Source organism: Cyrtonyx montezumae, unplaced genomic scaffold (assembly GCF_038088225.1).
Source record: "Cyrtonyx montezumae isolate F1298 unplaced genomic scaffold, pur_monq_1.0 scaffold_13, whole genome shotgun sequence".
NCBI lineage: Eukaryota > Metazoa > Chordata > Aves > Galliformes > Odontophoridae > Cyrtonyx > Cyrtonyx montezumae.
Window position 1 is genome coordinate 18,285,925 of NW_027071859.1, and position 11,819 is coordinate 18,297,743.

Consider the following 11,819-nt stretch of genomic DNA (forward strand, 5'->3'; position numbering starts at 1 on the left):
TTATTGTTCTGGTGAACTCAGCCAGGCAAAGGACTAAAAATTTAGCTAGGAGGTTGAATAACCTGGCAAGAGTTTGCCAAGGTCACGTGGAAGCTAATCTTTGTAAAGTCTCATCTTACAGAATCAATGTTGCATCAAGCTAGAAGGAAACAAAAAACCAACAAAAAGAAAACCTGAAGGCAACATATTTGATAAACAGGAACAGAAACAAAGTCTCTGGTAAAGCCAGGCAAATCCATCCTTGTCATGGGAAGTCAAAGATTTTTGTCTGGGAGAATGAAAACAAGGCTACTGCAGTATTCAACCTGCAGTGTTTGGGGCCTGGAAGGGACCAGAGGGAGAAATATTCAAAACCTCTGGATGAAAGTTGTGGAAGGTAACTCATCTATTGCTAGTGGTGAAAGCCAGGTCCGCATCTTTTCTCTAGCAACAGCTGATGAGCATCCACTCACATAAATGTGTCCATATAGCTAAAGAAGTTTGGCTTAAAGGGGAAAGGAAGACAGACTAGATATTTTTAAAAGATTGTATGAAAAAGTTTCTCTCCTTACCCTAGAATTACTGTGTGTTACCCATACTCATGTAAATGTGGCATCTGGTAATGCAGTAGTAAAATCTATTCTGAAACCATAGAATCAGTACCGTTAAGTAATGTAAAATTTAATTCTACTCCAGAGAAAACAGGAGGAAAGAATGCTGTAAAGACTACAAAATATAGATGTTGAAGGTGTTCTTGCAGATACTGAAGGAGGTGGTGAGGTCAAGCATACTGATGAGTATTATCCTTTAATTGATAATATTCAGGAATAGATTTTCAGTGGTGCTCCATTTGTTACAACATTTTGTCATTGTCCTTCTTCTGCTGGATTTTTTTCTTTCTCACTTTTCATTTTCCAGGATGCCATCAAAAGGCACTGTATGGTAGATTAAAAAAAAAAAAAAAAGATACTACCTTTCTTTCTGGCAGTACTGGTTATGGTATAATCAGGGAATGGAAGGACTGGATGCTGAAAGTGCTAAGAGGTAAGTGAACCAGAGTGGATCTCCAGCTGTGAAATACTTTTCCAGGACAGAGGAGTGAGACATGACTCCTGGGCAAATACATACTTCTTCCTGAAATCCTCTATTTCAACAGAACAAGAGCTTATAGAAAGATCTAGTAAGGTATAGAAATATACATAATATTTGGATCCAGTACTACTTGTGATAGTCAACTTTTGCTTGCAAAACCAAAAACTATCTTTGAAATACAGACAGGAAAGTTTCCTAAAGCTGAAAAAAAATAATAAGAGGTGTCATTCATGTCTTCAAGAAGGATTTTGTAGTTCCAAACCCTTGCTTCAGTCTGTGGGAAGGTAAGGGTGAAACCATGAAAATGATTTCCATCAATATGAAGGACAAGAAGGGGACTGGGAATTGTCAGCATAGGTTCAAAGAAGAAGTCAAACCTGATCTCTCTTATCTCTGAACAAACTTAGCTGTCTCAACTTCTCCTTGTATGTCATGGGCTACAGACACTTACTCATAGCAGAGATCATCCTCTGACTTGGTTCAGTAAGCTAGTATCTTCCTTGTAACTGGGGAGCCTCAAAATTGAGACAGTAGGCTGAAGTTTGATAAAGCTAGACGTGTTTTTTTTTTCTCAAAAATAAGCAATTGCACCATAGGCCCCAGTCCTATGATTCTTCTGTCTAAAAGACACAGCTCTAAATTTGAAATTGTCTACCTCTTGCAAAATTCTCCACTTCAGTGTGCCCTGCAACTATATCTGTGATAATGTTTTTCTGCAAGAAAAATTTTAAAACTAGATCTCTTTTTTATTCTCTCCAAAATATCAAGTGACCCTGCAACTCCAAAAATTGAACCTGCAAATAAAAATTCTGCCTTCAGGTCTGTTGGTTGGCAGCTCTAAAATTTAGTCTTTGCCAAAAATGCTCCGTGCAATCTGATCTATGCAGTTAGCACTGACTGGGAAGTGCCTGTGCAATCTGACCTTTCTCAAAGGTTTTCCAGGCATGTGTGTAGCTTCCTAAATCTTCTTTTTCTTTTCTGAATTGATTCATTATATATTTCCCTTTCTAGTGCCTTAAAACTTACATCCAAAAATACAAAATGATCAGTTGGCCTGAGTCATTTGGCCCAACAGCACCATCAAAATTATGAAATGTTAAGGATAGCCAACAGACAAATTCCAGAATGTTATAACCATGCATAGCTCCAGGATCAAAAGGTAAAGATACCAGCTTTTGAGAAGACAGTTCCCACTTGTCTTCTCTGTTGCTGAATATTATCCAGTTTTTGAACCCTTCTCTCCTGGTTCTTCAAAGAGCAACAGTGACCATGAAGAAGCACGGGCTCTGACGTAGATTTTATAGAGTACTCAGTTTCTTAAATGAAGAGGATGAGAACTCTCAGAACAAATGTATGTCTAAGAAAATGTCCTTCTTGGTTGAAGATCATATTCCTGCTTCTCCCTCCTCTACGTAGCATGAACTTTACTATGTTAAGAACAAGAGGCAAAAGAGGCCAGGATGTGCCATACAGTCATGACCTTAAGTGGAAAATACAGTGTTAACATTACATTCCAGAAATTCAGACAAAATCATGATGGTTGCCCTACACGTACTAAATATCTCTATGACTTCTTGCCCTTTTATGACAATAGCTGTATTGTAACTCAAATGCAGTGAATTACCTGCTACAGGCAATGTAGTTATATATAAAAGAAATGTAAAAGTATTTAATTTCCATCCTATCCTGTGGAATGACATAATGTGGTATTTCTGAGCTGAAAAATAAAAATAAAAATCAAGAAACCAACAAAAATAAAAATCAATGCAGCAATTCTGAGAGAAGAAAGCTTCAGAGGATGCCACAGTGAATGTTGAGTGCACAATTAAGAGCAGGATCTAATATTGTCAGGGACGACTTTTTTTTTTCTTATGTTTGCATTATGTTTGGCCTTGTCTACTCTGGACAAAGACCCAAAAGAAGTCTGGTTATTTTGCCAGAACACAGTAAGGCTTAGGAAGAACCCTGAGGAGATCTTTTGTGGGATTAGCAGAATAATGTAATAAACAGTCATGTCAGTAGGTAGAGAACAAAAATATATTTGCATTTCAGACTGTCTGTACAGTTCGGGAATAATGGAGGAAGAAAAGTTGAAGCCTGAAGCTATTCTGCACAGAGAAAAAAAATCCTGTCAGAAAGTAGATGAAAGAGATGAAGAGACTAAGACTCTAAAAAAAAAACACAACCAAAAACACCCATACAGAACATCAATCTAACATTCAGGCTAATGCAATATTGTTTAGTGTACACGACTAAGTAGTTGATTTTTTTCTCATTTAATATAGAATCATGGAATTAGAGTAATTCAGGTTGGAAGAGACTTTAGGAGGTCATTTCAATGAAGGTCCACTAGGAGGCCATGTCAGGTTTTTATCCAATTGGATTCTGAAAAACCTCAAAGAATAGACACTCTACAACTACTCTGGACAACCTATTTCATTGCTATTCATTGGACTATTTCATAGCCCAAACTTCTAGTTTCAATTTTTGCCTACTGCATTCTCATACTCCTACCAAAATACCAAAGGAGCCTATATTCATCTTTTTTGATACTTCCCTCATGGGTGTTGGTAGGCTACTATTAGGTATCTTCTCTAGGCCAAACAAGTCTATTTCTCTCAGTCTCTCACCAAGGACAAATGCTACAACATCCCTGAACATTCTGACTACTCTCAGCAGCACTAATTCTAGTTTTATCTTTATCTTGTATCTGAGGTACTCAAAGCTAGAGGTAAGAGTTGCCTAGTGAATGCTGAATCCCTTCTTGGCATACTGTTAATACAGCCCAGGAGACTAATGCCATTACTTACTGCCAGGTCACACTGATGGCTTTTGTCCAACAGGTCCTCCAGGTTGTACTTAGCAGTGCCATTTGCAGCCACTTAGTTCCAGTTTGTATCACTAGAAAATTAAAATTATAACGTACATCAAACCTCTGGAGGCCATCTATCACAATGCCCTTTCTCAAGGTTTGATAAAGTGGCATCCATTTTCTTAACCTGAAACATACAAGTCACAAACCCAAAAACAATCTACAGGCAATTTACAGATTTATTTCAAAAGAAATCTTGAAAAAATGATAATTATTTTTTCTAATTTCCAAAGCCATCATAACCAATGAAAACTGATACTATATATAAATAAAAAGTCAAATTATAGCACATACAAACATTATAGAAGCATTCAATACCAAGTACTTGATGACAGCAAGGGGTGGGATGGTGAAGGATTTTAGTGAAATGTGTATGAGAATGAATAAGAGACTGAGGTTCACTACAGTTGCAGTGGGAATTTGAGTTGGCTTTTGAGCACAATCATGAAAATAAGGAAAATATTCAGGGTAGTTAAACGATAGCTTGAAGTGTCCATAGCAATGATGATAATCCAGACTTCCAGATTCAGTCTCAAAGCTCTGAAAAGACTGCCCAATGCAGTCTGTTCATGTGCAAAAGCCCACACAAACCACAAGACATTTGGAGACAGGCAGCAATGAGCAGTTGCTGGCCTGACATCAAAACTGCAGTAAGATCTTTGCAAAGCAGAGTACTTAAGTACACACATCACTAGCCTCTACCTGTGTGCAACTCCTATCTCTGCTTTGGCTACGGTGCTGCCTCACTTGCTTGCTTATTGCCTTCTGACAGCTTTTTTCTTCACCAAGACACAGAGTATATCTATTAATTCTTCTTTTTGCCCCTAAGATAGCTGCTATTTGTTCCCTTGCAGAATCTCAGCTCTGCCCACATGCATGATGTGGCAGATAGCTGAGTCAAAGGAAATGAAATGGAGAACAAAGAAAGGTATGGAAAATGCATGGAGAAAATAAAAAAATCTAAAGAGCCTCTGCTCTGCCAAAGGTTTGACCCTCCAAAAACATGGAAGTGGGTCACTGTTGAATACGTCTTTCTCAGTCATGTTGATCTTGTCCAGGGATAGGATGAAACAGTAATTGTTGGCTGGACCCAAGCTGTGGGAAGCCACTGTTGCTAGTGTTTCAGCAAAGGAAATCCAAGTCAAGCCATGCTTAACTTTTAAGTGTAGACAAAATGGCTGTATCTACCAGAAGGTGGGAGGCCTTAAGTCAAAGCTCTGTCTCTGCAGCAGCAGCAAAGCAGTCTGTCCTCCCCTTGGGAAAAGCATGGAGGAAAGTTTTTTCTCTGCAGGAGTAGTAGTGAGCAGTGAATTCCTGACTACACATTTGGAGACCTCTGCTAGCAGATCAAATGCAGTGATGCACAGAAAAAAATGTGCACTTCAACTCCAGCAAGTCCCTGAGAGACTAGATGGTCATAGACTGATGTGTGTGCTATGGAAAAGAACAGCAGAATAATTTCAGACTGTTATTCAACTGTCCTGAAGGGTGACTTCTGATCAGGATATCCGAGTATGTAAACTGACTAACTTCATCACGCTAAGACACTTGTAAGCTACTTATATTTTGCATTTTGTATTCTTGATCATTAAAGACAATAAAGTTCCTAATAACTTCCCCCCCCCAGGGAACTGCCTGTTTAAATTAAGAGTGTTGTAAACTGTTTTATCAACAACAGGCTTGAAATGTTTAGATAGTCCAAGACAATTCCAATCCTCCAAAATGAAATCCACTTCACAATGGAACATACTCTACAAACACAGAAGATACAATTTATGAGAAGTTAAGGAAAAAATGTGTAGGACATGGCTTGCTCAATACATGGACATCAGAAATCGATATTCCATTTTACAAAGATATTTTAAAATATGGATCTCATAATGAAAAGCACTTTGTTTTCTTAAGGCAGAAACTACAAATGAAAAAATATCTAACCATCTGCTAATTCAAAGACTTTTTAAATAAAAAATGAAACATTTCCTGTATTAGTAAAGAATCTGTAAAACAAAGTACTTTTCCATTCCTTTTAAGCTTCTCAACAGCAAGCATAAAAAGACATTTCCAAGCAGTGTTTAACAGAGTGCTATAAAATCTGCTGGCAAATACATAGGGTTGAGCACTTAAGTTTGTGTTTCCTTACCTTTCCCCCCCCCTCCCCCCCAAACAGTTTTTCTTCACCTTCTATATAAACTTAAGGTAAATGCGTGATTTTGGATGCCTTCCTATGGAAAGCAACTGAAGACTTTTCATTTTCCAAATGCTTTAATCAACCTACTTTGGGGAAGATCTTTTATGCAATCTGCTTTAATATTATGGTAGCATGGTTAGAAATTAAACAGGAATCCGAATCTTGCAACAGTAAATTGAGGCTGAGGTTTAGACACTAATTGATCAAATTACTTATGAAAATACTAGACATTAATATATTACCATTGTACTGTACATTTCTTTCTAGTGCACTTTTCTAAAAAATTAGGATGGAAACATAGCATAGTGGCTCTGCAAAGTGCTGCAGAAGGGTAAATATATGGGTGCTTAATTGTAAAATAGCAGTCTGCATTTGTTAACTCTTAAGTACATTAATTCCATATTTCACATTTCCTTCTGCACTGAAAATGTATGAGACTTAACCTATACTACACCGATGTGCTTGTAATACTTACATATCTGCTACCACCTTGTGACAGAAAATGTTACTGGCTGTATTCAATCTTGTAGAAGGAACTCCAATTTCACTATTAAAAAAAAATCTTACACTGTTGCTACTTTGGTTTACAGCAAAAACTACACACAACTTTTAATACAGTACATTGTAGCCAGAAGCCATTCACTGTCCACCCACTCATTTTATCTGTAGCATAGACTCACTGTTGGCCAACATATTTTACTCATAAAGCAGCTTCAATCACATAAACGAAATGAACCATCACCTACCAGCAGATGGTTACTCTAGTCAATTACTGAGCAATCACAAGCTGATTCCTCATTTGCAAAAATCCCAAACGATTTCATTTGTTACACTCATCACAAGACTTTTCAAATGACAAGTCAATTTCTTCTGACCTTATTTCCTTATCAACCAGAAGGGATTTTTTTTTTATGGTTTTAAAATGTGGAGGAAAACATTAGTAGAAATGACAGGCTTTGTTAGTACTTGCCTAATTTTACAGTGCCTTAAGTAAATCCCTCGATTTGTTTCCAGATACTATTGTTGTTGAGAAAAATACCAAAAACGTAAAGTGAAAAGGAGAAACATCCTCAGTATCAATTATCTCAACCTCCACTGCCAATGTGTGACAGCAAAAACAGTTCACAGTAATGGTGTGTATTTGGCTACACTGTGGAGGAAGTGAGAATAGCGTTAGTATTTACTTGGACATGCATCTCCAAACATTCTGGGGAAAAAAAAAGGAAAGGGAAAAAAAGAAAAAAAAGAAATCATAAATTTCAAATATGGCAAACAAAAGACACAGAAAAATATGGAGAAAAAAAAAACAGAAAAAAAAATAATGAAAGCAGAGCGTGGAGCAGTAGTATGAAAGCATGGTGGCATGCCACATTTGACATTAAGATTTGTAATGTCTCCTTGGAAGCTGATGAAGCTGTGCTTGAAAGCCCTAAGAGCAATGGGTCTCTCACAGCAGCTCTTACAGCCCTGCACACGTTTAGTGGAAGGAGTTATTAACCTTTCAAAGGCCTTATTCCCCTTAAATCGTGTAATAATCCATTAAAATACATACATCCCTTTCTTTAGGGAAAGAAGTAGCACTCTTCACAAGACTTAAGTTACCGTGTGGAACTGGTTAGCTATTTTTCTCTTCTTGAACACAAAGTACTAAAAAAAAATAATAAAAAAAAATAAAACCACACAACAAATAACTCAAAATTCCCTCTCAACAACTTATTAACTTCAGACTGAAACACAGATCTTCCGCCAGTATCCTGAAGCACTACTCGTGAGGGCTATCAGTTCGCACACACATTCAGGATATGGGCTGTGGGAACTGAGCAGCCACCCTCCTACACCCGCCCTTTAAAGGCCTAGGGGCAGGGACATAGCTGTCAGAGAATCTCGCGAGAAGATGGTCTCGCTGGTCGTCTTCTCGCGAGGTTTCGGTCGCGCTGTGGAGGAGTGCCGCCGTCGCCATGGAGCAACCGATGCACGGCCCGCCGGGGTTGTCCACTATCCTAGCGGTGAGGAATCGGCTGTGGGAGGGAAGGGGGCTCCGGTTGTGGTTGTGGTGCGGGAGGCGGCAGGCCGCTCGTCACGGCCGGGGCCGCGTCTCCTCGATCATCGCATCTCGTTTCGCTTTCTCCGCAGAAGACGGACTGGGCCGAGCCCTGGCTGCTGGGACTGGCGGTTTTCCACGTCCTCTGTTTCCTTCTGACCTGCTTCTCTTTCCAGCACTACCGGGTGCAGATAGGGCACTTTCTGTGCATGGGTGAGTAGCGCAGCGGGGCTTCTGTGAGCTCCTACCTCTCTGGGAGATAAACGTCATCAGTACTGTTTGCATTTGTACCGTGTTAGGGAAGGTTTTCTTTTTTAGTGAAGAATTTTGTGATAAGCTTTGCAACTGATGGGTACAAAGTGTTACTCTTGTGGTAATGTGTCTGTGCATCATCTATTTAATGTGTTTCAGAGCAGCTATGAACTGTATATATTTACTTACCTTACAAGGCTGCCTGAAGCAGAGATTTGAAACTTTATTTCTATTCATGAGAGATAGATGAAGTATAGATAAGGTTCCTGCATGGTTAGTGCTGTGTGTTACACAGCAGCCCAGGAAACTTGTTGCACTAGAGAAGCAGACAACAAATTGAAAAACAGCCAAAAGCGGTTTCCTGCTCTGCATTATTTTAATGCTGCAATTTGGTAAATGCAGTCAGTTTTCAGATGAATTCATTACTGGAACAGTGTTACCATAGGCCCTGCTGGTAGCTGTGACAGTGGTGTGACAGGGCAAGACTAGTTCCAAATATTAGAGGCCATTTTTTAAATTAAAGTAGCATGCATTTGGATTAAATCTATTTTTACTTGCAAACTCTTGTATGTTTATCAAAAGCCTTGGTTCTTGCCATGAGTTAGGTTTTCCTGTCTGTACTTTTGTTCTTGTTTTTATCCTGTGCCTCAGATTCTGGCATGTTTCTACAGTAGTGGAGGTAGAATAAGCAGTTAAAAGTGATTTGCAGTCAACACTTGAAGGCTATGTTGACGTTTAAAAACACCACTTAATCAACTAATCAAATTGGTGGGAGAATCACTTCATTAAAACTGCAGATACATAACTCAGCTAAAGCTAAAGTTTCAGTAACAGCCATTTCCCCCAAAAGGTATTATACAAATCAGTTATTTGTGTACATCAGTTTTAACTGCAAAGTTTACAGTGATCCACAGAGGGTCAAATAAAAATGCCCGACTTATGACACATCAGGCTGGAAAATTCCCTAAGCAAATACAGGGTTTTCTTTCTTTGTTTTATTACTAGACATACAGAATTTCCACAACATTCTAGGTCTGTTTACTTCAGACTATCTAAACAATTCCTGGTGTTACTCACACTAGCTTGAATATCCAAGTTCTAAGTGCACTTAATACAATGGAACAGATTATTGTTGTCTTTTTAACCCAGATATGAATGATCTATGATTGCTGCTAAGAAGAGTGGATGGAAATACCCACATTAAGTCTCAGTCAGTTTGTATCTGAAAAACTGTACTACTTTTGGTATGTCTGCTATAAAAATAACTTTGTATTGCAGGTAGAGACATAACTAAAAATATTTTAGTCACGTTGATTCATTTTTATACTGCGTGTATTTGTTACATTATAATATTCTAGCTTTTATCTAACTGCAACAGAACATTTTGCTGTATCTACTGAAAATCTATTAGCATTTTAAGATTCAAACAGAGCAATACAGGAAGGGTTTGGTGTAATTTCATAAATGTACTTTAAGTGTTTAGTACCCTAACTTTATATAGTAATTCCTGATACAAAAGTGTGCACTAGAGCAGGATAGGATATCATACAAACGTGAAGAAGTTCTTTATGGTAAGGCTGGTAGAGCCCTGGAACAGACTGCATAGAGAGGTTGTGGAGTCTCCTGTGGAGATTTCAAGACCCTTCTGGATGCCTGACTGTGTGACCTGTTGTAGGATACCTGCTTTAGCAGGGGGTTGGATTCACTGATCTCTTGAGGTCCCTTCCAACCCCTGCAGTTCTGTGATATCTGAATTCCACACCATTTATAGGGAGCTCTAACATTTCTTTTTACAGATGTAACTTAAAAGCAGTCACTGAAAAGATTGTTGGAAAAAATGTTTTTTTTAATTGATAATTTATTTTCTGAGTTCTTGTAAGCTCAGATAAGTAAGATCTTTTTATTTTCTTTTGTTGGGTTTTTTTTTTGTCTGTAATATATTAAATACATTTTTGATCTACTACTTGTTAGTAACTGCTGTTAATTCAGATCTGTTTTTGTGCAATAGGGGATGTGTAGTTTTTAGATAAACTGTAGATAGAACTGTTTGTAGATAAACTGTAGTCTATGGTGTATATACATCTCTCATATACATGGCAGAACTGATGGCAGATTGTTTTTAAAGAAATATTGAATCTAATACTTTTTTTTTGTACAGTGTGTTTAGTGTACTGTGCTGAATATATAAATGAATTAGCAGCCATGAACTGGAGGTAAATGTTTTCAATTTCACATTTAAAGGCATGTTCTTCTAAAATGTATTTTTCATATCATTGTCCAAAAAACCTTTAACCTAAAAGAAAGCCACTTAGCAGTAGAATGGGATGGTACGGGGTCTGTTGCATTAATTGATAACAAAACTTTTGAGAAAGCCAGAATGGTACAGTTAAAAGAGAAGATGGGATGTAAGCTTTTTTTGTTTTTTCTTGGTTGGATGGGTGGTGGTGTGTTGGTTTTTTTTGTAGCTGTTAAGGTTTAATAAGCTGAATTTGAGAGCTACTTAATTAATATCTAAGAAAGTAATTAAAGTACTTCAGAATCAGCATGATTTCTGAGGCACTGTTTATACAGTCACAGTAAGTTACCTTACTGTGTAAGTTACATTATCTGTGGTTGTTGTATGGGGTCTTGAGCCTTAACGAAACCTTATACAGTCCCTTTCTTCAAGCTTCATGCAGTAGAATGCTGGCACATTTTTTTGGGATCCCAAGATGTTGTATGGTCTGCAAAATATCCACATTGAATAGCTATTCTGAAGGAATAATGTTCTGTGAATTATGCTGAATAAAGATTGCTTTTCTTTATTTTTCTTCTTTCAGGCTTTTTTCTAAATACCAGTACTTTGATTCAAGAGGAATGTTTATTTCACTAGTATTTTCAGCACCTCTACTGGTGAATACTATCATAATTGTGGTGCGTATTTATATGGATACTTCTTAAGTTGAAAATTAAATGTATATGGATGAATTTAAATGTAATGGTTTACCTTTTTTTCAGGTCAACTGGGTTTACAGAACTTTAAATGTAATGGCTGAACTGAAGACTCTACAGCAGAGAATTAAAGCAGAAAAAGATAAAAAGAAGTGAAAGTGCAGTACTTTTTCTAATTTTCATATACTTATCCAAGTAATCCTTTGGTATGTTTATCCAGTAGCAGCAATTATTTTGTCTGATATCTGGGACTTTGTACCTGGCTGCTGCGGCCAGTGATGAAAGCAAATACCCATAGTACGTGTGATCTTTGCTGTGAAATTGAGAAAACTGGGCCTACCAGGTCTTTGTGTCCTTCAGTGCAAGCTAATTTTTTCACCATGACCAAGTCTGTTAATAACACTGAGAAAGAACCTTCCAGTTTCCATTTGCCTGTGTATTTTTTTTTCCAGCAGAAGCTACAT

The 11,819-nt window shown here is 37.7% G+C and overlaps 1 protein-coding gene across 1 annotated transcript; it reads left to right on the forward strand.

Annotated features, from left to right (window-relative positions):
* Positions 1-8,048: 8,048 nt before the first annotated feature.
* TMEM18 (transmembrane protein 18) lies at positions 8,049-11,528 on the forward strand. Its single transcript, XM_065730791.1, has 5 exons — positions 8,049-8,137; positions 8,265-8,385; positions 10,583-10,637; positions 11,244-11,337; positions 11,422-11,528. Exons 1-5 carry the CDS (start codon positions 8,090-8,092, stop codon positions 11,509-11,511), a joined length of 408 nt encoding a protein of 135 aa, XP_065586863.1. The 5' UTR covers positions 8,049-8,089; the 3' UTR covers positions 11,512-11,528.
* Positions 11,529-11,819: the final 291 nt, after the last annotated feature.

What these genes read in the sequence shown, in the direction of transcription:
- TMEM18 (XM_065730791.1), top strand. Translation starts at nt 8,090, where the DNA reads ATGGAGCAACCGATGCACGGCCCGCCGGGGTTGTCCACTATCCTAGCG. An exon ending in GGTTGTCCACTATCCTAGCG is followed by an intron (nt 8,138 to 8,264) that starts GTGAGGAATCGG and finishes CTTTCTCCGCAG; the next exon opens with AAGACGGACTGGGCCGAGCC. An exon ending in AGGGCACTTTCTGTGCATGG is followed by an intron (nt 8,386 to 10,582) that starts GTGAGTAGCGCA and finishes TTTTTTGTACAG; the next exon opens with TGTGTTTAGTGTACTGTGCT.